We start from the raw sequence: 24,901 nt of genomic DNA, 5'->3' as shown, positions 1-24,901 counted from the left end.
TCACACAATGCAGATGGCTAAGAGATTCCCTATAATTTACTGGCAGTTCTGAAAATGTATACAGACACTAACCTATGCAAAAACCCAGGTGAAAAACAAAAGGGTAACCATAAATAAATTTGGATCCGTATTACCTGAGCTCAGTGCTGTCAGCTAAAGATAGAGCTGGTTTCCTCAGAGCCTTACTACATGCTTGGCTGTTCCTGGAAACAAAAAGAAGCTATATACTGTTAATAGGAGTTTATTACTTATCCATAAACCTTGTTGCATCTGTTTTACATAAGTAATATACGCAAAGAGACCAACAACATTTATTTTTCTAAATGAAGACTAAACCAGGAGCGTTCTCAACGGTTGCTATAGCCAATATTTTCTTTATTATATTTTACAGCACCCTTAATAGTTTTATTTTTTCATCAACAAAGCCATAAGAAGGCTTTTATTGAGGGACAAGTAGTGCTTTTATTGGCAGCCTTCATTTTATCATATAATGTATTGTGAAGTATATTGAGGAGTGAAACTAAAAGAAAAATGCAATTGCATAATTCTAGAGGGAAGGGGCATTCATTTTTTTGTTTTCGTTTTTCTCTTCTTACCCTCCATAAGATATAACTCATTTATTTTTTCCCATCTACAGACCTATGTGATTTCACTTTGTAATGACAGCTTTCATTTTACCATAATATGTACAGCAAAAACTAAATTGAAAAATTACATGCTGTGATCAGTGGATTTTACCAATTTAGCGTGGATGGGATTTTCTGATCACTTTTTATAATTTTCTTCTGATATAAGATGTGACAACAAAACCAGCAATTCTGGCTTTTTAACTTTATGTTGCTCCCCATGCAGTATCAGTAACTTTATATTTTAATAATGTGGATAGTTCTTATTTTAATTTATTTAATTGGGGGAGAGGCATTTTTTTTAAATTATACTTTTTAAGTTCATTTAGGGGACTTTTACAACTGATCAATGCTATGCCATTGCATAAGGGTGCATTCACATCAAGATTTTGCTATACGGTTCCCGTATACAATAAGATGTCTGATCGCGGGGGTCCCACCGCTGGGACCCTCTGCGATCTCTCTGAAGCACTCGACATTCTAAACAGGATGTTTAGAATGCTGGGTTTGGGTATTTAGAATGCGGGGTGTGGCACAGGAGATCGTGGTGGGTCCCAGCGGGACGGATAAGATGTCTGTGGGTGGAGTAACCCTTTAAAGGGGTACTCCTGTGGAATACTTTTTTATTTTATTTTAAATCTACTCTAATGTCATGACCACAGTGCTCTCTGCTGACCTCTGCTGTCCATTTAAGAAACTGTCCAGAGCAGCATGTGTTTGCAATGGGGATTTTCTCCTGCTCTGGACAGTTCCTAAAATTTACAGCAGAGATCAGCAGAGAGCACTGTGGTCATGACATAAGAGAAATCCAAAATGAAAAGCATAATCTCTGTAGTATAAAGCCCCTAAAAAGTACTGGAAGGATTAAGATTTTTTTAATAGAAGTAATTTACAAATCTGTTTAACTTTCTGGCACCAGTTGATTTTAAAAAAAATAAATACATTTCCATGGGAGTACCCCTTTAATCATTCAGCATGAAGGCTTTCAGAAGGTAATGTGATGCAGGGGTGCTGATGTTGGTCATCATCTTTGAAAACTTTTTTAAAGATCGCTTTGCATTGCCAAATTCCGATCCCTTAAACTTTTTCCATCTGTGGAGCTGTATAAGGGCATGTCTTCTGTGCGGTGACATGCAAACTTTATTTTATACACCATGTGGGAAGTAAGCAATCAGCTTCACAGTAAACTCCAAAGCTGGTCAGCTTTGTCAGCTGCAGATAGTTGCCAGCACCTGCCAGGTAATCTGCCGGGTATAAGGCAAGCTTACTTAGGTCCTGAGCCTACTCAATACTTTTCCACCTAACATATGCCGTATATTTACATCATATGTTGTGAAGGGGTTAACAAACATAGAAACAGGACCACAACTTGTCCATTGGCTTTGTCTGGAATTGTAGTTGAGCCCCAATACCTAACCATTCTGGCTGCCTGCTACCTCCACTACAGGCAGCTTACTGAAGTCAGGTTCATCATTGAGTGCAATGGAAGGTATATAAATACATGTGGTAAACTTTCCTATGGTGGCTCTAGACAGATAACTTTATCACTTAACAACATGGCCTTGTTACATATTGGACAGAGTTGCTTAAGAGAATAACAGCTGATTTATATTTTTATTAAAATGTTTTTATTTAACGTACGCATTCTCCATGTTCAGCAATTCCAGGAAGACAGCAAATGTACCCATCTGAAATAGCAGGAAGCAGTTATAGCGGGACCAGTGTAGAACATCAGATTCCGTTTCACACTCTCCAAACACTCCTGGTCAGGAGAAGAATTAGAGAGGTCGTAAAACAAATTATCTAAAAGCAGAAGTAACATTTTTTAATAGCACAACAAAATATTCTGAAGCATCTTAAAGGTGGGTTACTATCAGGGTGAAATACTGATGACCCTTTATATCAGCAATGTGCGAGTATATGGAAAAGACCCCAACCAGTCAGTAGGAATATGATGTGGACTGGGATGCACACACAGCTGCGTGGCCATAGAAAGATATGTTAGCATTGCAGTGAAGAGGCCACAATCCTTGAATAAATGTGCTTTCTGCAGTGGAGTCGCAACAGTAGCAATGCAATTTCATGGGGCCAGGACTGCAATGATGTCCTGACACCATAGTAATTTCTCACAGAAACAATTGAACACAACCACAGGATGCTTTGCCATTGTTTAAAGGGGTTATCCATCATAACCCCTGCCAGACAGAATTGGACATGCTTAGAAAGGATCTGTGCTGTCTCAGGGCTAAATGGCTATGTTGTGACTTAGCGCGGCATCTGAGCGGTCGCAGCATCCCGAAGCTCCGCTGCTGATCCTACACTTATCCTGGGCATCTGGCACATTTAACAGCCCCGACCCCTACAGTGTGCTGCCGTACCTCTCCTGAAGCTGTGTGGTGTGAGATGGCCGGGCGCAGCAACCAGAATAAGGGGAATATGGCGCAGGGAGGTGGCGGGACCGGGCCGCATGGTGTGCAGGCACCATCTTGCGCTGTGATGGCTGGCGTGGCAGAGCGGCTACAGTGATTCGCCCGGGTCACGGAACCTCCTGAGCTGGATGGGGCTGCAGCTAATGACTGGAGCGATGTCAGTGATGCAGGGGCAGTGTGGCTCCTTACTCGGCTTCAGGGCCCGAGGACATGCCAGGCCGGTCAGTGAGTACAGTGCAACCTGAAGTTAACTATCGCTGCTGGAGCCCCTGCAGTGACTGCTACAAACTCCCTCACTGTATCTACTTCCATGCCTGTGCCTGTGTCTCCTGCTGCCCTCTCCTATGCTGGGGTGGTCATTGTAATGCCAGGACATGCTTCACCTGGCCTTAACCCTTCCTCTGCCATTATGGGGCCTCATGTTCCAAAGGGCACTGCTATTCCAAAGGGCACTGGTATGCGTGAAGACATTAACCTGTTACACCATGATATGCAGAAAGTGTCTGAGCAGATTGGGGCAGTGGAGGAAAGAGTTGGAGATTTGGAGGATCAGGCCCCCCCCCCTAAAGCGGGACATGCACTGTGTGATTACTAATCTGACCACATTGGCTGCCAAGTCAGAGGATATGGAAAACCGCCTTCGGCGGAATAATGTGCGACTTGTAGTGGTACCGGAAAAATTGTAGGGCCGCAACCCCGGAGAATTCTTTGAGAACTGGCTCCTCACCACTTTTGGAAAAGAGACTCTGACGCCCCTCTTTGCAGTGGAATGGGCGCATAGGGTGCCCACCAGACCTCTCCCGCCAGGAGCTCCGCCTTGAGCTGTGCTTATTCATATACTGCATTATAAGGATAGAGACATTATTCTATGCAAAGCTCGGGACATGGAACAGCTTGCCATTAATGGCAATCGTGTCTCTGCGTTTCCAGACTTTTCTGCTGAGGTTCAAAAGAAAAGAGCTAAATATATGGATGTCAAGAGACGTTTACATGCCCTCAATGTGATCTATTCCATGCTTTATTCAGCCAGACTGATGGTTGTGGCCTGGGCACTACCCACTTGTTTGATACCCAAGTGGCAGCTGCAGACTGGTTGGATGCTCATGAAGCGCAGATTCGACGGGCTCGCCAATGATGATCCGTGATTTTTTTTTGCTGTGGTTATCACCTTTGATCTTAAGTCTTATGTAGAAGGGAAGATAATAAGGGTCCCTCTAATACCCTAACAGATGATGCATACCCTTGATGTAAAGTAAATTATATCCACAAAGAAAGTACACCAATTAGGTAAATGTATAAAACATAACTTTTACTTATAGATCCAAAACATAAAATAAATCAAATATAAGGTTACTGCAATAATACCATCAGTGTGGGGGAAAGGGGGAAAAGGGTACAGGTGAATACCTAATCTTGACTACCTACGATGGGCCCTTCCTAATGTAGTGTGGATAGGGTAAGGGAATTAAAAGCAGATGGTGGCAGAACTCCAACGCGTTTCATCCTGTGGCGTCCTCCACCTGGAGGGATCATCGGCGATATCCTTGCTGCCTCATTCACCTTACTTGGGCCATAGGTGATTTCACCGATCAGCACTGTGGTCTTTTGGTTGCTACTTTCTTGAAGTATCCACTTCAGCCACTAGCAGTCATTTTGCATTTGGGTCTATATCTGTACCTAATCATCTGGTATAATCGGGACCGGAATTTAGTGACTATAGAGACCGTTCTTATTTCACTGTTACACCTTCTATTACTATTACAACAATCACCCAGTACTTATCTGTTAGGGATATTGTACATCTCAGATCAAATTTGGATCCCCTGGGAATTTATTCTATATTAGTCTATATTCTGATTTTGTATTGATATAACAGTGCCTATTGTGTAAAGTTATATGTTACATCTTTTCTGTCACTATTCCTTACCACCCGACCGTATTACTGACTGCATATGACAGTGCCTGACTGACCTAACTTACTTTCTGTTTTATATGTGTTACTGTTTATTGGTATTAGATCTTGAATATTGATAGCATTACCAATTTATGTCTACTCCCTGATGAGTCCTGCACATTACAGGATGAAACGCATTGGAGTTCTGCCACCATCTGCTTTTAATTCCCTTACCCTATCCACACTACATTAGGAAGGGCCCATCGTAGGTAGTCAAGATTAGGTATTCACCTGTACCCTTTTCCCCATTCCCCCACACTGATGGTGTTATTGCAGTAACCTTATATTTGATTTATTTTATGTTTTTGATCTATAAGTAAAAGTTATGTTTTATACATTTACCTAATTGGTGTACTTTCTTTGTGGATATCACCTCTGATCACCTGACTAGTGATGTCTCATCTCGATGCACTGCAACCTGGGAAAACCCGAGACCTGAGTAATTTTGTATGCTGATAAAAATAATATTGGGGCGAAAATCACAGAAGAACTGCGAGACCACTGTCACACACAGGTACAGACACTATATTATGAACTACACTAATTTTACAGCCCTTGTAGCATAGTCAAATAAAAAAAAAATCCTGGAATACCCCTTTAAGCTGCATCACTGCTGCCTAGTTGATGCGCAGTGTTTATGGACTATGAAGAAATTTATAAATCTAGAACAAGTTACAGGATTTAAAAGAAAGTAAGAGACATGTAAAGTACTATTCACTACAAGAAGTAGAATCAACTTCAAGTGCTTACCTTGTGCTAAGTACAAAATAGCTCTGGCAGCAGAGAGTCGCTTCTCCCTGATCACCACCTCTAACTCATCAATGAGGCGCATGACATGAGCTCTGTGCTGAGCTGAACCCAGAGATTTCCATCTGGCCTCCTCTCCTGGAAGAAGGATTTTATTGCAATATTAATAAGCATTTTCAGTTATCAGTCACAGGTCTCGTGAACTACCACACTTAGTCTGTATAACTGCATACACCAAAGGGACATTTATCCCAAGATTCATTTTGAAAAGATAATATTACATTTCTTGAAAGAAAGCAGATTTTAGAACATTTTAGATGTCCAGATGGATGGTTGACACAAATTTCCCAGAGACACATACATTGTCAAAAGTTACCTTGGAGTCTAAACTTTTCCTCAAAACACCTGCGGTTAAGGTGTAGCTCTGGCTCCTCTGTGTAGCTGTACAGTTCTAGGATGAAGACAGCAATGTTAGGTTTTATCATGCATATATATATATGTATATTCAGGGGAACCTGGATGTCAAGGGGGTATCCACTACTAATGACCACGGTCCCATGAATCAGAGAGAAAAGCCGCTACACAGAGCAGCTCTTGCTTTGGCAGACTTCATTCACCTTAATGTCAGAAATATAATTTTTTTCACTTGAATAGACACTGTACACTGCTACATTTGCAAGTGGCTTCCTCTAGCAATAACATCTAATTCCATGGGGCATTCCATCACCAGAATTGTTGTGGATATCAAGTAATGTATTTCACTTTAAAGGGGTTTTGCCACTAACAACACGGTGAGGAGTCCGACAACTGGGACTCCAGATTACAAGAATGCAGATTCTGTGTCCCCCAAGTAGAAGCAGTGGTTGCCATGTGTGCCAGCGTTCCATTCAACTCTACAAGTCTGCCAAATTAAGCAGAGTGCTGTTTGTTCCCATCTGCGTTTGTGCTCAATTCGGGCACTCCATTGCAGTCCATTCATAGTGCTGGACAGTCCAGAGCACAACGGACATCAACAGGTCCCATTAACTTTGAATGGGGTCCGTCAGGTTTCCATCTGGTGTCCATTGTTTTGCCGGTGTTAAGAGGAGAAAGAATAATGACCTGCAGTAATTTTTTCTCTGCTCACCTCAAGTCATTTCAACAGAATCTGCACATGGAGCTGCACATGAAAAACATTGGAACACTGGTCAAACCTGCATTAGTTGCAATGAAGTACTTACCTTTATTGCATAGAGTTGAGGCCACCTGCTATCAATATTTTATGTATTTACCTGATAATTCTGCTGACAAGTGGTCAGAATCATTGTACTCAAACTCCAGACTTGGCCCATCCTGGAAGCCCTACAATAAATCAGTTTACAGGTAAGATCATTTTAACTGCTAATTAAAAAAAGATTACCAACAGATCCAACAAATAGGAAATCTTTATACTTCTCCCCTTTTCAGATCTGTTCTCAGTTTTCCACAAGAGGAAATCATAACACTGCCATGTAAATGCATAATAGAAACTACAGTACCATGCTCATTCTCCATCGCTACAAACATTCTTCTACCAAACAAATCATTCTGTCAATCATAAGAATCGAACTAGAAGGGTTCACATAAAGATACAAATATAATAGACAAGTTGATTCATAACATACAATGCAGCTCATTTTACAAAATGTCATGTATGAAATACACTAAATGATTTGGGGCTTTATGACATTTTTCCCATTTCCTGTTAAATTTAAGTCCAGAAATGCCAGATTCAGATGTATAAACCGCAAAACATAAAAAAAATAATAATAAAAATAGATTTGCTTTAAGACATGTACCTTGGCAATCCCATGTCTGTTTAGACACACAACTCTTAAAGGGGGTACTCCGCCCCCAGACATCTTATCCCCTATCCAAAGGATAGGGGATAAGATGTCTGATTGCGGGGATCCCACCGCTAGGAACCCCCGCGATCTCTGCTGCGGCACCCCAGACATCCGGTGCATGGAGCGGAGTTCGCTCAGTGCGGATAACTGACGATGCGGGACGGAGGCTCGTGACTTCACGGTCACACCCCGCTCATGACGTTAGTGCCATGCCCCCTCAATGCAAGTCTACGGGAGGGGGCGTGGCCATGACATCACGAGCCTCTGGCGCTGCACCCGAAGCTCTAAACGAACATCGGGTCCAGCAGGTAGATTGCGGGGGGGTGCCCAGTGGTGGGACCCCTGCGATCAGACATCTTATCCCCTATTCCTTTGGATAAGGGATAAGATGTCTATGGGCGGTGTACCCCTTTAAGTGAGCCATTACATGCTAATACATTAACAAGGGGGTGTATTGGGCATACAGTGAATTTTGTCACCACTTGACTGAGTTCACATTAGCCTAATACAGACACATTTTTATGTACATATCACGGCCCAAGTCTCAGCCTGACCTTGGTTTTGATAACCTGAAAAGACATCTGTTAGTTCAGGTGATCAGAATTGTGGTGGTGCCTGGACTTGTAGTCGTGACACAGACATAAAAATACATCCAGATTAGGCTACTGTGAACCAAGACCTAAAGTGAAATGTATAGGACCTTGACTTCTATTCATGAGGCAGATTTGTGTCCAAACAAAAGATTATGTAATGTGTTACATATTCTTCATTATGGTCATTAATGTGTATACATACGGGATATTTTCTTATTTTCAAACCCTTCCTAACCCAATGTGTGAACTGGTCAGAATGTCAGCTTAGGGTGTGTAACAGACAGCAAAAGCTAAAAATAAGCCGAGAGTCACCATCTGGTCGAGGACTATCTATGTAAAGTTACATGGAGGAACACAGAGAGGACTTCACTTAGGTTGTAGGCGCAATATATTCCATCTATTTAAATAGTTTTCAAATAATGTATTCTGAGGCAACAGCGGGACGCCCCTCTACTGAACCTTCATCTATAGCAGAGCACATCTCACTCTAGAGAACCAGCATTACTTGGACAGCTATTGTGTGTCACACTCCATTCCTCCTGTGGTGGCACAATCCTTTTTTTTACTGATTGGAGCCAGCTACCAAAACATGTTCTTTTTTCGATTGTAATTAGGCAACAATAGATTAGAGCTGGGCGGTATGACCAAAAATGTGTATCATGGTATTTTTGTAACTTATGCCAGCTCCACGGTCTATAACAGTATTTCTCCCCCCCCCCCCCCCACAAATCAATCATGTGACCCGCGAGCGCTGCTCTGCTTCTTCCCCCCCCCCCCCTTAATTAATTATCAGCCCATCAGGAAACTAATCACATGTCACCCGCAAGCGCTGCCCTCCTGGTCCTCCTGTTTGTTGCAGGCCGCCAGCGCTGGAACTCTATACTGTAGGCTGTATCCCTATGCCCGGGATGCAAAAGATAAACAAAATAAACTTTAACTCATCTCCCGTTGGTCCGGTACCGGCCTCACCTGCTTCCTGGGGACGGGAACATCGGAGAGCCGTCAGCCTATCAGCTGCCGCAGCGATGTTCAGCCTCAGCCGGTAATAGGCTTCTTACATGACAGTGCGCTACACCTATCACTGGCCAAGACAGAACATCGGTGCGGCTGGTGATAGGCTGACGGCTCTCCAACGGGGGGAAGGTGAGTTAAAGTAAATTTTGTTTATCTTTTGCAGCCCGGGCATAGTGATACAGCGTACAGTACAGAGTTCCAGGGCCGGCGGCAAGCAACAAACAGGAGGACGAGGAGGGCAGCGATTGCGGGTGACGTGTGATTAGTTCCCCGATGGGGACAGCGCAGCGCTGGGCTGATAATTGGGGGGGGGGGGGGGGGGGAGAAGCAGAACAGCGCTCGCAGGTCACATATGATTAGTTCTCCGATATGGGGACAGCGCAGGGTTGATAATTCATTCCCGAGGGGCCCAACCGGTATTACGGTATGGGAAAAATTCATATCGTGCAGGACAAAAATTTCGGTATCCGGTATACCGCCCAGCACTATAATAGATAGGAAATGTCCAAGTCACATGATTTGGAAATGTTACTGGGCATTCTCTGCGACTTTTCCAGATGTCATTCCACAGACAGAGGGAAGCAGATCTGTGAGCAATATCTATTGTGTGTACTCTATACAGATCTATACACTGGTTACCTTTCACTGTAATCTTGCCTGTGATAATAAGAAGGGCACTGCTGGGAAGTAATCTGTACAGAACAGGAAGTCTCTACTAGGCCAGAAGCTATGTTTTAAGCTTAGTAGTCAGAATGAAAACTGCAAGATTTCAGAATTATTTTATGATCTGAATACTGCCACGCACTGTGCCCCATGTAGATTACTGCAACACACTGTGCCCCTTGTAGATTACTGCCACGCACTGTGCTCCTGGTAGATTACTGCCACACCGTGCCCCTGGTAGATTACTGCCACACACTGTGATCACAGATATATTACTGCCCCACAATTTTCCCCTGGTATAATATTGCCACACACTATGCCCCTGGTATATTACTGTCAAAAACTGTGCCCCGGTATAATACTGACACACATTGTGTTCCTAAACATATAACTACTACCAACTGTGCCCCTGATATATTACTGCCCCACACTGTGCCCTATGGTATAATACTGCCACACACAATGTTTCTTTGCTCCAGGCTGTGTCCAGCTATTCATTTGTATCTGTGTCTTAACCCTTTGGGGACAGAGCCCATTATGACCTTAAGGACGGGAGCATTTATTGCAAATCTGACCACTGTCACTTTAAGCATTAATAACTCTGGGATGCTTTTACTTATAAATATGATTCCGAGATTGTTTTTTTTGTGACATATTCTACTTTATGTTAGTGGTAAATTTTCGTCGATACTTGCATCATTTCTTGGTGAAAAATTCTAAAATTTCATGAAAAATTAGAAAATTTTGCATTTTTCTAACTTTGAAGCTCTCTGCTTGTAAGGAAAATAGACATTCCAAATAAATTATATATTGATTCACATATACAATATGTCTACTTTATGTTTCCATCATAAAGTTGACATGTTTTTACTTTTGGAAAACATCAGAGGGCTTCAAAGTTCAGCAGCAATTTTCCAATTTTTCGCAAAATTTTCAAAATCGGAATTTTTCAGGGACCAGTTCAAGTTTGAAGTGGATTTGAAGGGTTTTCTGGTTAGAAATACCCCATAAATGACACCATTATAAAAACTGCACCCCTCAAAGTATTCAAAATGACATTCAGTAAGTGTGTTAACCCTTTAGGTGTTTCACAGCAATAGCAGCAAAGTGAAGGAGAAAATTCAAAATCTTAATTTTTTACACTCGCATGTTCTTGTAGACCCAGTTTTTGAATTTTTACAAGGGGTAAAAGGAAAAAAATCCTCTCAAAAGTTGTAACCCAATTTTTATCGAGTAAGAAAATACCTCATATGTGTATGTCAAGTGTTCGGTGGGTGCACTAGAGGGCTCAGAAGGGAAGGAGCGACAAGGGGATTTTGGAGAGTGAGTTTTTCTGGAATGGTTTTTGGGGGGCATGTCCCATTTAGGAAGCTCCTATGGTGTCAGGACAGCAAACCCCCCCCACATTGCACACTATTATGGAAACTACACCCCTCAAGGAATGTAACAAGGGGTACGGTGAGCCTTAACCCCCCCCACAGGTGTTTGACAACTTTTTGTTAAAGTCGGATGTGTAAATGAAAAAAAAATTTTTTCACTAAAATGCAGTTTTTTTCCAAAATTTTACTTTTTTTTTTACAAGGGGTAATAGGAGGAAATGCCCCCCAAAATTTGTAACCCCATTTCTTCTGAGTATGGAAATACCCCATGTTTGGACGTCAAGTGCACTGCGAGTGAACTACAATGCTCAGAAGAGAAGGAGCGCCATTGAGCTTTTAGAGAGATAATTTGTTTGGAATGGAAGTCGGGGGCCATGTCACTGACCACTGTTCCAAAAATCTGTTAGACACCTGTGGGGCGTAAATGCTCACTGTACCCCTTGTTACATTCCGTGAGGGGTGTAGTTTCCAAAATGGGATCACATGTGGGTATTTATTTTTTTGGGTTTATGTCAGAACCGCTGTAAAATCAGCCACCCCTGCGCAAATCACCAATTTAGGCCTCAAATGTACATAGTGCGCTCTCACTCCTGAGCCTTGTTGTGCATCCGCAGAGCATTTTACGCCCACATATGGGGTATTTCCGTACTCAGGAGAAATTGCGTTACAAATTTTGGGGGTCTATTTTTCCTTTTACCTCTTGTGAAAATAAAAAGTAAAGGGCAACACCAGCATGTTAGTGTAAAAAAAAAAAAAAAATTACACTAACAGGCTGGTGTAGACCCCAACTTTTCCTTTTCATAAGGGGTAAAATGAGAAAAAGCCCCCCAAAATTTGTAGTGCAATTTCTCCCGAGTACGGAAATACCCCATATGTGACCCTAAACTGTTTCCTTGAAATACGACAGGGCTCCGAAGTGAGACAGGGCACCATGCGCATTTGAGGACTAAATTAGGGATTGCATAGGGGTGGACATAGAAGTATTCTACACCAGTGATTCCCAAACAGGGTGCCTCAGCTGTTGCTAAACTCCCAGCATGCCTGGACAGTCAGTGGCTGTCCAGAAATGTGTGGAGTTGTTGTTTTGCAACAGCTGGAGGCTCCGTTTTGGAAACACTGCCGTACAATAAGTTTTTCATTTTTATTGGGGGGGGGGGGGACAGTGTAAGGGGGTGTATATGTAGTGTTTTACTCTTTATTATGTGTTAGTGTAGTGTAGTGTAGTGTATTTAGGGTACATTCGCACTGGCGTGCGGTGAGTTTCCCGCTAGGAATTTGCGCTGCGGCGAAAAATTTGCCGCAGCTCATACTTGAAGAAGGAAACTTACTGTAAACCCGCCCGTGTGAATGTACCCTGTACGTTCACATGGGGGGGGGGGCAAACCTCCAGCTCTTTCAAAACTACAACTCCCAGCATGTACTGACAGACCGTGCATGCTGGGAGTTGTAGTTTTGCAACAGCTGGAGACACACTAGTTGGAAAACCTTCAGTTAGGTAACAGAACCTAACTGAAGGTTTTCCAACCAGTGTGTCTCCAGCTGTTGCAAAACTACAACTCCCAGCATGCACGGTCTGTCAGTACATGCTGGGAGTTGTAGTTTTGCAACAGCTGGAGGAAGACTGGTTGGAAAACCTTCAGTTAGGTTCTGTTACCTAACTCAGTATTTTCCAACCAGTGTGCCTCCAACTGTGCAAAACTACAATTCCCAACATGTACTGATCACAGAAGGGCATGCTGGGAGATGTAGTTATGCAACAGCTGGAGGTACGCAACTACAACTCCCAGCATGCCGAGACAGCTGTTTGGGCATGCTGCGATTTGCAGTTCTGCAACATCTGGAGTGCTACAATTTAGAGACCACTGAACAGTGATCTCCAAACTGTGGACCTCCAGATGTTGCAAAACTACAACTCCCAGCATGCCCAGACAGCAAACAGCTGTGTGGGCATGCTAGGAGTTGTAGTTTTGCAAGATCTAGATGGCAGTATAGAGATCACTGTGCAGTGGTCTCTAAACTGTAGACCTCCAGCTGTTGCAAAACTACAACTCCCAGCATGCCCAGACAGCAAACAGCTGTGTGGGCATGCTGGGAGTTGTAGTTTTGCAACATCTGGAGGGCTACAGTCTAGAGACCACTATAGTGGTCTCAGACTGTAGCCCTCTAGATGTTGCTAGGCAACTCACCGGCTTCCGTCGCATCCAGGGAGCCGTCCTCTTCTGATGCACGCCGCCTGCAGATCTCCGTCGCCCGCAGCCTCCAAACGGGTAAGTGATCTTCGGCACCACTCCTCTTCGTTTTCCCCATTCTGGCCCACCTATTGTGGGTGGGCAGGACGGGGAAAACTAAAGTAACCCCCGCCCCCGATCTGCTATTGGTGGTCGCGTCTAGACCACCAATAGCAGGGATAGGAGGGGTGGCACCCGTGCCACCTCACTCCTATTGGTTCAGGGGGATCGTGGGTGTCACGATCCCCCTTATACACCATAGACCCGGAATCGGCGCAAATCGCAAGTGTGAATTAACTTGCGATTTGCGCCGATCACCGACATGGGGAGGGGGGGGGGTCTAATGACCCCCCCCCCTGGGCATTTGCACGGGGTGCCTTATTTATTTTAGTACAATGGAAAATTTGAAAAAAAAAAACACCAACATTCTTAAACATAACGGTTAACCTAAAAACTAAATTAAAGCAATAGGTCATTTTCTAATGACATTTACTTTAATCAGTATCTAACTCTAATTACTAAATTATTTTATATTATTATTTATATCACGTTAATTATTAAATTGCAAAAGTTTAGAAGACTAACCCCTTATACAGACCAGATTTCTTGTGACCGATTATCAATCCCATCATTCATTATGCGATCACCCCCCTAAGACCACTTTTCTTGTGCAATTTTGGGTGGTTTACTAAAAGGGGTATTCCAGCCTTAGACATCTTATCCCCTATCCAATGGATTCTGCACATCAGTTCTTAAGTATAGGGGGAAAAAAAATTGCAAAACAGTGTCTCGTGTATTACCCTTAGCAGAGTGATGGTACAGAGGTACAGCAGTGACCACCACCTATAGTAGATAGCCACATACCTCACAATGGAAATAAATGCGCCTATCACCCCCATGTATATAAGAGTACAAAAGTGTTGAGTAGCTGCTGTTCCAGAATGTCCCAGTAACCAGGCCAGCCTGTCCTGAATGGATATGTAGAGGAAAACAGGAAAAAAGACCCTTATGTTTCAGGCGCTGCTGACTCTTTACATAAAAATTTTGCAAAACTGAAGTATTCTTAAAAGTCCATGGCTGAACTTGTTTATTAGCAAAGAAGACACAAAAAAGAACAAGCAATTGATGACCCGTTTCAAGGGGAACCCCCTCCTCTAAAGATCAATTCTTTTGCCTGGGATTGCTGCAATTTCTCTTTAAACAAAGTTCATTTGCCTACTGGAATAGACCTGGTGGTATGCGGAGGATGGTTACTATGCCCTCAAAAAAATAGTATCACCCAAAGTAGGCTTTCGATATGTGGCAACAGAAATATCCTTCCCCACTTAACCCTTTGTGATGGACACAGGCTCTATATGGAATGTGAATTTGAGATTGTACTGATTGCCATTGATGTAACCAATATACAGCGGTATGGAAGACATCACCCTGCCAGACCAGGAGGAGTTAATCTATAAATCTTCTGTACCAAAAATGAATTGGATACAGTAAAAATGTACTGAGACTCCCAAAAAGACACTGAGGTTTGCATGGGACAATTAGTGTCTCACACCCATAGATACCCTAGTATTTTGAACATAATATATGCAGTCAAAAGTAAAATAATTTTGTGTCATGAGAAATCATGTGCATGTTGCACATATTGACTCATACAAGTCAAGTGTGCATTGGCTAAGGGGTGCAAAGATTATGTTCTAAAACTTACATTGCAACAGTCCAGGGTATACAGGGAAACAACATTGCAAGACAACCAACACCATTTTGGACACCATTCTGTATTTTCAAAAGCTCTGAGAACAATCCGAGGGCAATAGGGATCATCTTGTGGTGGAACCTGTTGTCCCAGTCATATATGCCATGCCTAAGACTCAAAAATCGGTGCCAACCCCCCCCCCCCCCCCCCCCCCAATGCGACCAATTGTGTCCAATTCTGGTTCACTTCTGGAGAGCTTGTCTAGTTGGTTGGACCAGTTGCCTCAGCCACTGGTCCAAGAGGTACATGTATTGTCTAGGGTCAAAAGAGCAGTAGCCAAAATCCAACATAGTTCCCTTGTTACACCTGCTCATGAAACTTCTGTCAGACTGTTGGAAAATGGATGTCACATTGTATCTAAATGTCCCCCAGTATAGTGCCCTTGGGACAGCAAACTGATTGTTGGTTCGATCAGAGAGGCTTCTTTAAATGTGGAGGTAGGATTTGCTGTACTTGCAGTCAGTATGGGTATTTAAGTTTGTATGTGAGAAGGGGTGAAATATCACTGATGAAAGGCGTGCATGCACCTGAAACACGTCTTATGGGTCTGCAGGATGTTTTATTGCTTGCCGTTGCAATAAAGCTGAATTCTGTTTTGAAGCGCTGGATCTTCCTTTCGTTCTTCTATTACAACTAAAGGGCTTGTTTGCAGCCTGTACTCATGGAGACTCACTGTACAGGAGCAAAGCTGATATTTTATAGTTGCTTTACTTGGCATTGGTTGTCATAACCTTCAAAAGTGTAATGCAGATTTTGAAAACAGATGTGTTGTTTTACCAAAAAGATCACAATGGTTCTCCATACACCGGGGAATACTTATTAACAACTGTGTAAAAGAGTGGTGCCTATTGCAAGCAATCAGATCCCTTCTTTCATTTTTCACAGGCCTTTTTAACAATGAAAGAAGCAATCTGATTGGTTGCTATGGGCAACTGCACCACTCTTCCTCTGCACAGGTTTTGATAAATCTCCTCCACTGTGTCTAGTAATGCAGCATTTGCCCTGTTCACTCGAATGGGACAACACTGCAGTACCTTGCACCAACACTACTAGTAGAATGGCAATGCAAGCAAAAGCCGAGGTAAACAATGAAGAAACTGCAGCACCTGCACAAGTAACATGCCCCCTTTACAGGGTATTATGGCCGCAAGTCCCGGCCTGACTGTAGGTCATTTCAGGTAATCAGATCTGGGACTTATGGACGCATATACAGGTCTGTATTACGGCCATAATACACCCATGTGAAGCAAGCCTAAGGGTAGGGTCAGGTGGAGCAAATGCACTGACAGCAGTCAAAAGAGCAAGCTCTCTGCTGTGGCATGGTAAGCTCTGTGTGTCTGCTTCTGACTGCCATCAGGAACTCCGCTACTATGAGCAGACACACAGAGCTACCTAGCTGCAGCAGAGAGCTCACTCTTGTGCCTGCCCTCTGTGCATCCACAGGGGGAAATGCACTCCGTGTGACCCTACCCTTAGGCCATAAAACCAATAGTGGATCTATTGGGAATGGAAAATACAAAGAACAAACTTATACTTCATCTTTTTGCTGGATCCACTTCTGTCTTTGGATCAGAAAACTGCAGCAGCATTCTTCCAAATGTGACCCCAGCCTTTTACTTATGTTAGAGAGAAATTTATTCTACCTCTGTCTTGTAACTCAGGGGTACTTTCTGCTGGCAGTGCCCTTCTGCCTATGATCTCATGGATAAGTTCTGTAGTGTTTTTTTTTTTTTTGTTTTTATCAACTGGTGCCAGAAAGTTAAACAGATTTGTAAATTACTTCTATTTAAAAATCTTAATCCTTCCAGTACTTATCAGCTGATATATTCTAAAGAGGAAGTTATTTTCTTTTTTAATTTCCTTTCTGTCTGACCACAGTGCTTTCTGCTGACACCTCTGTCCATGTCAGGAACTGTCCAGAGTTGGGGCAAATCCTCATAGCAAACTTCTCCTACTCTGTAAAGTTCCTGACATGGACAGAGGTGTCAGCAGAGAGCACTGTGGTCAGACAGAAAAGAAGTTAAAAAAGAAAAGGAACTTCCTGTGGAGCATACAGCAGCTGATAAGTACTGGAAGGGTTAAGATTTTTTAAATAGAAGTAATTTACAAATCTGTACAACTTTTTGGCACCAGTTGATTTAAAAAAAAAAAAAAAATTGTTTTGCACCGGAGTACCCCTTTAATTTATCTGGGGAAAACATCTGCATGGGGGGGGGGGGGGGGAATCTGTGTGTTATATCTGGGTTTACTATGGTTTCCTTACACGCTTCAAAAACATACAGGGTAATTGGCTTCTTATAAAACTGGCCATAATGTCTGCATGAGTTAGAGATACTAGATGGCAGGCAAAATCCATCCACTTGAAGGGATTTTTCTGCTAAATTTCTTTTGGGGTGGAGTTGGTTGCGATGGTTTAAAGTAGTACAGTAGAAAACAATGTAACTACGGGCCTCGTTTTAATCTTATTGACCCACAGAATAAATAGACTGTATCAGTGCTAACGTAAAGTGGACTGTAAAAAAAAAAAAAAAAAAAAAGATGCTAAAATGAGTAATGTAAAAAGTACTGCTCTGCATTTGGGCTTTGCATTAATCCCTTAACGACGCAGGACATAAATGGTGTGGTGGTACTTAACGCACCAGGACGTACATTTTGTCCTGTACATAACCGCGAGAATCAAAGCGATGCTAGGGTCATGCGTGGTAGGTCCCGGCTGCTTATAGCAGCCAGGGACCCGCCGGCAATGGACGACATCCGCGATCGTGCGGATGTCTGCCATTAACCCCTCAGATGCAGTGATCAATACAGATCAAAGGCATCTGCGGGAGTGCGGTCACTAAAACAGATGATCGCCTGCAGCGCTGCCGTGGGGATCCGATCATTCAGAGCGGCGGACGGAGATCCCTCACCTGCCTCTGTCCATCTCCCGGTGTCTTCTGCTCTGGTCTGAGATCAAGCAGACCAGAACAGAAGATGACTGATAATACTGATCAGTGCTATGTCCTATGCATAGCACTGAACAGTATTAGCAATCAACTGATTGCAGTAAATAGTCCCCTATGGGGACTATTAAAGTGTAAAAATAGAAGTTTATAAAAAAAAAAAAAAAAGAAAAAAGAGAAAAATCCCCTCCCCCAATATGTAAATTGTCCCTTTTTTCCAATTTTACCGCCAAAAACTGTAAAAAAAAAATTTTAAGAAACATATTTGGTATCGCCGCATGCGTAAATATCTGAACTATTAATATATAATGTTAATTGTCCCGTACAGTGAACGGCGTGAACGTAAAAAAAACAAAAACTAATTGCTGCTTTTTTATAACATTTTATTACAAAAAAAATTGATAACAAAATGTATTAAAAGTTTTATATATGCAAATGTGGTATAAAAAAAAAGTACATATCATGGCGCAAAAAATGAGCCCTCATACCGTCGCTTATACGGAAAAATGAAAAAGTTATAGGTCAGCAAAAGAGGGATTTTAAACGTACTAATTTGGTTAAAAAGAGAGAGATTTTTTTTTTAAACGGTACAATAATAAAAAAAGAAAGTATCTAATTATGGGTATGATTTTAATCGTATTGACCCACAGAATAAAGAAAACATGTCTATTTTACCATAAAGTGTACAGCGTTAAAAAGGAAACCTTCCAAAATATGCAAATATCAATTTCCCCACACAAATAGTCTTTTTTTGGTTGCGCCATACATTATATGGTTAAATGAGTGATGGCATTACAAAGGACAACTGGTCGCGCAAAAAACAAGCCCGCATAATCGTCTGTGGATGAAAATATAAAAGTTATGATTTTTAGAAGGCGAGGAGGGAAAAACTAAAGCGTAAAGGGGTTAATAGGATTCCTTATGGCATGTTTGGGCACGTGGGCTGGCACTCACTGCTTAGGATAAAGTGCTAGTGCTTAGAATAAAGTGGACGGGCAACTAGAGGCTGCTGGGAGTTATGTGACTGCGTATAGTATGATCCTGAATAACTGTCTGCGCTATACAGTGGCACGCTGATCTCTGGAGACTGGCATACAGTCAAAATGCCACACAAGATTGGCAAGTGCAGCTACAGGGGGGGTGTAACACTGCAGGGGCACATGTCACTAGAGAAGTGTACCCTAACACATGTATGTCCAGCTGTTGCAAAACTACAACTCCCAGCATGCCCGGACAGCCGATGGCTGTCCGGGCATGCTGGCAGTTGCAGTTTTGCAACAGCTGGAGGCACACTAGGAGTTGCAGTTTTGCAACAGCTGGAGACACACTAGGAAACACAGATCCCAGAAGCTGACATTTTCCACAGCACACTATACTTTGACCATAACTAATGCAACTTCAGTTATTTCTGCTACTGTGGAACCACAAGTTCCAAAATCCATAGCACACTACTACTGACCCCTCCCCCTGCTATCTCTTCCTAATGTTCCTATAACTTTTATTACAAACTCACTTCCCAGAGGTGACCCCCGCAACCAGGAGCCCTTGTATAGCCCCTATATATCGTTATGGCGTCGCCCCGGAGCGCAATGACCCCGCAGCCCCCCTCCTCACCTCGGGTTCCCTCCTCCTGCCCTTGCTGCTCCCCTCCATGCCGAATCTGCAGCTGTCACTCACAGCTCGGTGACACACACGTGCTGCACAGTGGCGTTGACTGACACCGCCCCCCTGCCTGCTCGCTCACTGATTGGCCAGAGTGAAGGGGCGTAAAGCAAAACTTGTTTTTCTTCTGGATGATTGGATAGAAGTTATATGAGGGCGGGGCTTCGGAGAGGGTGAGCGGTCCGAGAGACACCTGAGGTGAAGGGCGGGGTACAGAGCAGCGCTTAGGGGGCTGAAGGGCAGAAGGGCACGCTTCATAGTGCTCTAGTGTGCCTGCTGGAAGGGAAGGGGTTACAGCTAACAACCCTACTGGTCTGGGACTAAGTGAGACCAACCAATGGAGGACCCCAAATACTTTTTCCTTTAGGGGGAGATTTATCATGCTGTCAAGAGGAAAAGTTGACCAGTTGCCCATAGCAACCAATCAGCTCGCTTCTTTCATTTTTAACAAGGCCTCTGCAAAATGAAAGAAGCAATGTGGTTCCTAAGACAGGTTTTGATATATCTCTCTCTTAGTGACTAAGCCAATTTGGGCCTCAATGCCTTAACCTCTTAAGGATGCAGCTCATTTTCACCTTAAAGGAGAATTCCAGAATATAAAAATTGTCCCCCATACTGCCGGCAGTAAAAAAAATAAAGATGTACATACCTTCCTCCGCTTCCCCAAGGCCTCCGGTCACGATCCTCTTCCTGGTTGCTGGTGGTCGGGGAGTCATACTGCGCTCAGCCAATCACCGGCCGCAGTGAAGTCCCGACTCGGCCAACGATAGGCTGAGCGTCAGTGTGACGTTTTCAGCCCCCGGCCGAAGAATTTTGTGTCCTGATGCGTTCTTACACTGCCGCGCAGCCTATCGCCGGCCGAGTTGGGACTTCGCTGCGGCCGGTGATTGGCTGAACACAGTATGACTACCGATACGACCACCGACAACCAGGAAGAGGATCGTGGCGGAGACCGGAGCCAGTTACCGGAGGCCCCGGGGGAGCGAAGGAAGTGTGTACATCTTTATTTTTTTTTTACTGCCGGCAGTATGGAGGACAATTTTTATATTCTGGAGTTCTCCTTTAAGGACGCAGGCCTTTTTTGCAAATCTGATCACTGTCACTTCAAGCATTAATAACTCTGGCATGCTTTTACCTTTCATTCTGATTCTGAGATTGTTTTTTCGTGACATATTCTTCTTTATGTTAGTGGTAAAATTTCGTCGATACTTGCATCATTTCTTGGTGAAAAATTAAAAAATTTGATGAAAAATGTGAAAATGTTGTATTTTTTTTTTTTTTTACTTTGAAGCTCTCTGCTTATAAGGAAAATGAATATTCCAAATTATATATTTATTCACATATACAATATGTCTACTTTATGTTGGCATCATAACGTTGACATGTTTTTACTTTTGGAAGACATCAGAGGGCTTCAAAGTTCAGCAGCAATTTTCCAATTTTTCAAAAAATTTTCAAAATCAGACTTTTTCAAGGACCAGTTCAGTCTTCATATTAGAAATACCCCACAAATGACCCCATTAAAAAACTGCACCCCTCAAAGTATTCAAAATGATATTCAGTAAGTGTGTTAACCCTTTAGGTGTTTCACAGAAATAGCAGCAAAGTGAAAGAGAAAATTCAAAATCTTTATTTTTTTTACACTCCTATGTTCTTGTAGACCCAGTTTTTGAATTTTTACAAGGGGTAAAAGGTGAAAAATCTTCCTAAAATTTGTAACCCAATTTCTCTCGAGTAAGGAAATACCTCATATGTGTATGTCAAGTGTTCGGCAGGTGCACTAGAGGGCTCAGAAGGGAAAGAGCAACAATAGGATTTTGGAGAGTGAGTTTTTCTGAAATGGTTTTTGGGGGGCATGTCACATTTAGGAAGCCCCTATGGTGCCAGAACAGCAAGAAAAACCCCACATGGCACACTATTTTGGAAACTACACCCCTCAGGAAACGTGACAAGGCGTCAAGTGAGCCTTAACACCCCACAGGTGTTTGACAACTTTTAGTTAAAGTTGGATGTGTAAATACATTTTTATTTTTTTCCTCACTAAAATGCTGTTTTTTCCCCAAATTTTACATTTCTACAAGGGGTAATAAGAGAAAATGCCCCCCAAAATTTGTAACCCCATTTCTTCTGAGTATGGAAATACCCCATGTTTGGATGTCAAGTACGGGTGAACTACAATGCTCAGAAGAAAAGGAGCGTCATTGAGCTTATGGAGAGAGAATTTGGTTGGAATAGAGATCGGGGCCTTGTGCATTTACAAAGCCCCCCCGTGGTGTCAGAACAGTGGACCCCCCCCCCCCCCCCCCACATGTGACCCCATTTTGGAAACTACACCCCCCACAGAATTTAACAAGGGGTGCAGTGAGCATTTACACCCCACTGGCATTTGACAGATCCTTGGAACAGTGGGCTGTGCAAATGAAAAATTAAATTTTTCATTTTCACGGACCACTGTTCCAAAAATCTGTCAGTCACCTGTGGGGCGTAAATGCTCACTGCACCCCTTATTACATTCCGTGAGGGGTGTCATTTCCAAAATGGGGTCACAGGTGGGGTGGGGGGTCCATTGTTCTGGCACTATGGGGGCTTTGTAAACACATGTGGCCTTCAATTCCAGACAAATTTTCTCTCCAAAAGCCCAATGGCGCTCCTTCTCTTCTGAGCATTGTAGTTCACCAGCAGAGCACTTTACATCCACATATGGGGTATGTTCTTACTCAGAAGAAATGGGGTTACAAATTTTGGGGGGCTTTTTTTTCCTATTTTCCCTTGTGAAAATGAAAAATTTAGGGTAACACCAGCATTTTAGCATTTCTTAATTTTCCCATCCAACTTTAATGAAAATTCGTCAAAACACCTGTGGGGTGTTCAGGCTCACTATACCCCTCGTTACGTTCTGTGAGGGGTGTAGTTTCCAAAATGGGGTCACATGTGGGTATTTATTTTTTTGCATTTATGTCAGAACCGCTGTAAAATCAGCCAACCCCATGCAAATCACCAATTTAGGCCTCAGTGCGCTCTCACTCTTGAGCCTTGTTGTGCTTCTGCAGAGCATTTTACGCCCACATATGGGGTATTTCCGTACTCAGGAGAAATTTGCGTTACAAATTTTGGGGGTCTTTTTTTCCTTTTACCTCTTGTGAAAATAAAAAACATGGGGCAACATCAGCATGTTAGTGTAAAAATTTGAGAGCACCATGCGCATTTGAGGACTAAAATAGGGATTGCATAGGGGGTGGACATAGGGATATTCTATGCCAGTGATTCCCAAACAGGGTGCCTCCAGCTGTTGCTAAACTCCCAGCATGCCTGGACAGTCAGTGGCTGTCCAGAAATGCTGGGAGTTGTTGTTTTGCAACAGCTGGAGGCTCTGTTTTGGAAACACTGCCGTACAATATGTTTTTTATTTTTACTGGGGGGGGGGACACAGTGTAAGGGTGTGTATATGTAGCGTTTTACCCTTTATTATGTGTTAGTGTAGTGTAGTGTAGTGTTTTTAGGGTACATTAGCACTGACGGGTTTACAGTGAGTTTCCCGCTTGGGGTCTGCGCCGCGGCAGAAAATTTGCCGCAGCTCAAACTTGAAGCAGGAAACTTACTGTAAACATGCCCGTGTGAATGTACCCTGTACATTCACATTGGGGGGGGGGGGGGGGGGGGGGGGGTCGATGGCGTTTATGTGAAAAAAATACTTAAGTCCAAAATTGTTCATATACCATAAAAAACTAATAAAAAGCGATCAAAACAAAAATGGCATTGATAAAAACTACAGACCACGGCGCAAAAAATTTGCCCTCATATAGCCCCATATGCAGAAAAATGTAAAAGTTATAGGGGTTAGAAGATCACAATTTTAAACATACTAATTTTGGTGCATGTAGTTAGGATTGTTTTAAAGTAGTAAAATAAAACAAAACCTATATAAATTAGGTATCCTTGTAACCATATAGACCTACAGAATTAACATAATTTGTCATTTTTACCGAAAATTGTACAGTGTAGAAACAGAAGCCCCCAAAAATAAAAATACATTTTTTTTTCTTCAATTTCACCCCACAAATATATAATTTTTTGGTTTTGCGGTAGATTTGGTTATTAAATGGTTGATGTTATTACAAAATACAATTGGTGGGCAAAAAACAAGCCCCTGGTGCAAAATTGAAAGCAGTATGATTTTTAGAAGGAGAGGAGGAAAAAACAAAAGTGCAAAAAGGAAAAATGGCCTGGTCCTTAAAGGGGTATTCCGCCCCTAGACATCTTATCCCCTATCCAAAGAATAGGGCATAAGATGTCTGATCGCGGAGTCTGACTGCCGGGGACCCCTGCGATCTCCCCTGCTTCACCCCTGTACATCAACAGCCTGGAGCTATGTTTGCTCCGTGGCTGATGATGGGCGATACAGGGGCCGGGGTATTGTGACGCTACCCCGGCCCCTGTATCTTCCGTCATCAGCCACGGAGCAAACATAGCTACAGGCTGCTGATGTACGGTGGTGCAGCAGGAGAGATCGCGGGGGTCCCGGGATAAGATGTCAAGGGGCGGAGTACCCCTTTAAGGTGAAAATGGGCTTGGTTGCTTTAATTGTGAACTATCAAACGGATTAATAAACTTAGTCATTCTGAATAATTTGAGGGGTGCAGTTTTTAAAATGAGGTGATTTATGGTGGTTTCTAGCATATAGGCCACTTTAGAATGGATGTTCCCTTAAAAATTTAAAAACATTTTCATTTATAAAAAAAAAAATATATATATAAAACATTTTCATAATGCCATAAAGTAGACATATTGTAATGGTTAATTAACTGATTTAGCATGAGTATTTCTTAAGTAGAGAATTTCTTTTCTAAAAAAAAAAATGCTAATTTTGTTTGTTTTTTCACAAAAAAACAAACAAACCGCTGAACACATCATCCAAAACGTATAATATACAGTGCAATATGTCACAATCAGTAGAAGCTTCCAAAGTTATTACCAATATAAATATTATTTGAATTTAAAAATGGGGCTTGGTCATTAAGGGGAGTTAAAGGAAAACTGTCAGCCTGT

At 42.7% G+C, this 24,901-nt stretch overlaps 1 protein-coding gene across 4 annotated transcripts in view; it reads right to left on the bottom strand.

Annotated features, from left to right (window-relative positions):
- Window positions 1-19,946, bottom strand: part of STRIP2 (striatin interacting protein 2) — an 84,897-nt gene extending 64,951 nt beyond the window's left edge. For 3 of the 4 annotated variants that reach the window (XM_056573137.1, XM_056573138.1, XM_056573140.1), the window contains exons 1-6: window positions 19,808-19,946; window positions 7,028-7,097; window positions 6,133-6,207; window positions 5,760-5,894; window positions 2,268-2,388; window positions 135-203 (exon numbers count right to left, since the gene is read on the bottom strand). In XM_056573137.1, coding sequence (XP_056429112.1) covers window positions 135-203; window positions 2,268-2,388; window positions 5,760-5,894; window positions 6,133-6,207; window positions 7,028-7,097; window positions 19,808-19,846 — 509 coding nt within the window. In that variant the 5' untranslated portion in view covers window positions 19,847-19,946. Of the gene's footprint in view, window positions 1-134; window positions 204-2,267; window positions 2,389-5,759; window positions 5,895-6,132; window positions 6,208-6,882; window positions 6,916-7,027; window positions 7,098-19,807 lie in introns of all 4 variants that reach the window. The other variant, XM_056573141.1, reaches the window with a different exon arrangement.
- Between the last annotated feature and the right edge of the window lie 4,955 nt (window positions 19,947-24,901).

Source organism: Hyla sarda, chromosome 4, assembly GCF_029499605.1.
Source record: "Hyla sarda isolate aHylSar1 chromosome 4, aHylSar1.hap1, whole genome shotgun sequence".
In the NCBI taxonomy this organism is placed as follows: domain Eukaryota; kingdom Metazoa; phylum Chordata; class Amphibia; order Anura; family Hylidae; genus Hyla; species Hyla sarda.
Note: the sequence above shows the minus strand (reverse complement) of the source record. Positions and strands in the feature narration are given on the sequence as shown.